The following is a 4,904-nucleotide window of genomic DNA, read 5'->3' as shown; positions in this document are numbered from 1 at the left end:
AAGTTTTGCCCACTGACAATCATTGGAATATTTGTGTTATAAAATATGATTTTTCTACCTCATTTTCACAAAACCAGGAAAAAGGAATAGTAAAAAACAGATTTCCATCCCGAAAACTTCCTAATTTTACTATGTGAAAAATTACTAGTTTTTTTTCTCTCTCACTGATTCAATCAAAATATCCGTGGAAATAGTCACAAAAAATATTTCAGTCGAAAAATAGTAAGTAATTATTTAGTAGTGGAGACATGTAGTAAAAGTTGAACCCATTTCTAAAGAGTAGATACTTCTTTGGAAACTAAAATCTGTCAGGCTTTGAAGGAAACTCTATGCTACATACTTCAACACAAAGTTGGATCCATCATATCAAAATTGATTTTGGGAAGTAGCCGATATTTTTCTCGGAAAGGAATTAAAAAGAATGTAGCTGATCTTTTACAATTAAAAATCGAGAGCCAGGTGTTAATTCTGTGTGCAATTTAGAAATGAAGTAATGTTGGGTGGGCCAAAATTGATTACTCTAATGTTTACGAGTTTGGTTAACTGTTAATGAAGATAACACTTTAAGGATTTACCATAATTATAAGTTATTCAATTTACGGAAAAGGGCCTAAAATACCCTCGAACTATTAGAATTGGTACAAAAATACCCTCCATCCACCTTTGAGCCCCCAAATACTCCTGTCGTCCACCTATAGGAACTAATATACCCCTGCCCTCCACCTACGTACGGGGTCTAATATACCCTTATTTCTAACAGCCTCATTTCATTTATGACGTGGCAGCATTTAATTGATTACTCTATATAATTAACTACTTTAATTAATTTTAAACTATGTTGACCGGATCCAACCCACCTACTCGACAAACTCGAGCCGCCCCAACTATACCAAAAGTATTTCCTGGTAAGTGCGAAAGGAAATGGTTACCCTTCATCACTTATTGCATACTCATTTTATTTTTTTTGCTAATTTTAACTATTCCTTTTCTTTTGGTTTTGGTTAAATTACTCTTCCTCTAGAAGGTTATATGAGGGTTATTAGCTGGATTAGAATAACTGAGCGAACAGTGGATACACTATTATGCAACATGGTATTAGTGCTTGAATTAAGCATTAGCGTACCACAATTTTTATTGTTTCTAGCAGAAATAAGCGATAGTTTGATAAAATTGCTTCGTTTTTAGCCTTATTTAATTTGGGGTGGGTCGGGTTTGTCGGGTAGGTGGGTTGGGATCCGGTCAACATAATTTAAAATTAATTAGATTAGTTAATTATGTGGGATAACCAATTAAATGCTGTCATGTCATAAATGAGATGAGATTATTAGAAATAAGGGTATATTAGACTCCATGGGTGGACGACAGGAGTATATTAGACCCCATAGGTGGACGACAGAGGTATATTAGACCCCATAGGTGGTCGCCAGGGATATTTAGGGGCTCAAAGGTGGATGGGGGATATTTTTGTTTCAATTCTAATAGTTCAAGAGTATTTTAGGTCATTTTCCGTTCAATTTAAGTACATACTTTGGCTACATCTGCACGACGTCGTGTCCTCGTGCTCATGCACATATGTGGATTTCGTTTCCCATGCACTTCAATTTTTAAAATATTTTAATTATCTTGCCTTACGCCTATATAAAGGCACCTCAGGGCACATCCACAAACACACTCAAAAACACATCCACAAAACACAAGAAATCTTCTCTTCTTAACACAACTCCTTTTTTTCTCTCTAAACTCACATAGAACTTTAATTATTTTTCCTAAACAGAGTTCAAAATGACCCCAAATGTTGCTAATCAGGCTGCCACTGGTTTGGCCAAGGCAGCAAGTTTGCCTAGCCGTGGCTATGTGACATTCCTGGCAGGAAACGGTGACTATGTAAAAGGTGTAGTCGGTTTGGCTAAAGGGTTAAGAAAGGTGAAATCTGCTTACCCTCTTGTGGTGGCGGTTTTGCCTGACGTGCCAGAGGAACACCGCCGCATACTGATCAACCAGGGCTGTATAGTCCGGGAGATCGATCCGGTTTATCCTCCTGAGAATCAGACTCAGTTTGCTATGGCTTACTATGTCATCAACTACTCTAAACTCCGCATCTGGGAGGTAAAAGCTTCATTTTAAGTTTTAGATTTGAGTTTAATTCTGTGCACTAGCTGTTTGTTCAGTCTTTTACCTTATCAAATGACATCATTTACAACAATATGTAACTGTATGTAGTAATCTTAATTTTGGTAACCTAAAATATGTACTAGTAAATATCCTGCTTTTAGAGGCGGGTGCGACGTATTATCACGGCTCAAATGAACTCAATATTTTTTACACCGAGCGTCTGTATATATATATATATATATACCAACGGGTTCAAATGAGTTCAGACTTTTACGCCAATTTTTTTGATAATATATGTAAACAAATAATAGCTATAATCCAACCGAATTTCAAGGGTAGGATTTGTATTTTTCTTGGACGTTTATTCAGGTGGGAGGGGAAATACTTTTATATTTTATGACCTGAAAAATGGATCTCAGATCATCTACGACTAGTCAAAATGCAAATAGTCTAAGTTTTTTAGATTGTCAGTGCATAAAAGTTAAGTTATTTAGATTTAAGTTATAGATATTGGTGGTGTATAAATTTTACACGTAAACTTAGTATATTTTGACGGTGTACAAATTTTTACATGTTAAATGTTATATGTCCCTATCTTATCATAGGCTAACACCCTTTTTGTTACCAGTCTATAAATAAGATTAAATTGGTGCTACCTGCTAAATATTGTGTTTAATGATGAGTAAATGCAGTTTGTGGAGTATAGCAAGATGATATACTTGGATGGGGACATCCAGGTGTTTGAGAACATAGACCATTTGTTTGACTTGCCAGATGGCTATTTCTACGCCGTGATGGACTGTTTCTGTGAGAAGACTTGGAGCCATAGTCCACAGTATAATATTGGGTATTGCCAACAGTGTCCAGATAAGGTCCATTGGCCTGAAGAAGAGTTGGGACCAAAGCCAAGTCTCTATTTCAACGCTGGCATGTTCGTATTTGAGCCAAGTCTCCCCACTTACGATGATCTTTTGAACACCCTTAAAGTTACCCCTCCTACCTCTTTTGCTGAACAGGTAAGACTAATCTTGGCTTTTTGTTCTTATAGTTTGATCTTTGTCCAAATAGCTTATATATATATATCGATAACGTGAAGAATTTTTGCGCTATCAATGCATTTAATAACTAGTCATGGCACTCTTTTTCTGGACGCTAGTCAATGCTAATATAAAAAATTATTTATAATTGTCTTTTAACTAACTAAATTTCACTTTCTTTCTTCTCTTTTACTTGCCCGATATCTATTTCACCCTCCCCATAAGAAAACATAAATTAAGTGTTTAATTTACTAAAATACTTGAACACGTGGCTGAACTCTTGAAAACTTTATTTGACTCAACTTTTGCAGGACTTATTGAACATGTTCTTCAGGGACATTTACAAGCCAATTCCAAATAAGTACAACTTAGTTTTGGCCATGCTGTGGCGCCATCCAGAGAATGTAGAGGTTGACAAGGTGAAAGTAGTTCATTACTGTGCAGCAGGGTCCAAACCATGGAGATACACAGGAGAGGAAGAAAACATGGACAGAGAAGACATCAAGATGTTGGTGAACAATTGGAGGGATATTTACAATGATGACTCACTCGATTACAACAATGATGACATTAGTAACAATGTCACTAACAACAAATTCATGCCTGCGCTTTCCAAGGCCGGCCGTGTTGTTCACTACATGACTGCCCCATCTGCCGCTTAGCCTGGCTTGCAGCAATATATATTCACCTCTGGGTGACAGAAGAAACCGAAACTGATATTTGGTCTTCTTGTTTCTTTATTTATGAGGTGTATTGGGTCTTAAAGAAAGTTATAGTACTATATATAGCAGGGTCTTGGCTTTCTCTTCTATGCGTACAAGATAAGAGATACGCCCATATGTATATGTATTTAATATGGGAGAACGTGCTATTTAAGTTCTCCTTGAATTTGTGTTTGCTTAATATGAATATTGGGAGAATACATGGTTAAATTACGTATTATGAGTATTGTCTTGATGTGCATCTTTGTTTGTTGTCCTGAGGTACAGCACCTTAAAAGAATTATAAGTAATTAACAATCAGCACCTTAAAAGAATTATAAGAAACAATCTATAATAAGTCAAATAACTAGCTAACTTGAAAAATAAGACAGATTGTCAGTTAGGTGAACTGATAATATAAAATATCTTTTAAATTATCGGTATATATAATTGGTTAAATTGATTCTGAAAACTGTGCGTGATGTTCCGTAAATAGGTGTTAACGAACATTAATTCAAATAGGAACAGATAAGATGCAGAATATATGTACATTGTTCTACAATGATTCTCGGTGGTGGTTGTTCTATAGCTTGTCTGGTCAATTTTTTAAAATTTATTTATTTTGAAAATGTTTGTTGTCCGAAGTATTTTTCAAAAAAGTTTGAAAAGTAGTAATTTGTGTTTAATTAATAACTTTTTTTTTTTTTTTGTTAAAATAAGATTAGTAACTTGTGCTCTACTAATATTCCAACACTCTTCAAAAGAAAACTTATTGTTTTAGCTTTCGAAAAACAAACATCTGCTACTACTTAAAAACACTTATTTTTTTCTAAAAGTTTAGTCAAACACTTTAATTTTTTAACGTAAGCATTGTTTTAGAATACAAAAAAAAAAAAAAAGTACTTTTAGCAAGCTTGGCCTAACAAGCTAGTTTTTAGATAATTTAAAGAGAAACTCATAGAAACAACTATAATTTGGACACTTCTAGCAAGCCATAGCTATAGTTTAGCTAATTACAACTCTTAGCTACTAATTCCTTGCCATAGGGTGTATT

The 4,904-nt window shown here is 34.7% G+C and overlaps 1 protein-coding gene across 1 annotated transcript; it reads left to right on the top strand.

Annotated features, from left to right (window-relative positions):
- The first annotated feature begins 1,690 nt into the window (after window positions 1–1,690).
- On the top strand, window positions 1,691–4,075 carry LOC132047990 (galactinol synthase 2-like). Its single transcript, XM_059438942.1, has 3 exons — window positions 1,691–2,106; window positions 2,805–3,128; window positions 3,461–4,075. Exons 1-3 carry the CDS (start codon window positions 1,783–1,785, stop codon window positions 3,809–3,811), a joined length of 999 nt encoding a protein of 332 aa, XP_059294925.1. The 5' UTR covers window positions 1,691–1,782; the 3' UTR covers window positions 3,812–4,075.
- The last annotated feature ends 829 nt before the right edge of the window (window positions 4,076–4,904 follow it).

The sequence above is a fragment of the Lycium ferocissimum genome, chromosome 2 (assembly GCF_029784015.1).
Source record: "Lycium ferocissimum isolate CSIRO_LF1 chromosome 2, AGI_CSIRO_Lferr_CH_V1, whole genome shotgun sequence".
NCBI classification, from domain to species: domain Eukaryota; kingdom Viridiplantae; phylum Streptophyta; class Magnoliopsida; order Solanales; family Solanaceae; genus Lycium; species Lycium ferocissimum.
The sequence above is the reverse complement of the archived record's forward strand: the minus strand, read 5'-3'. Positions and strand labels throughout refer to the sequence as shown.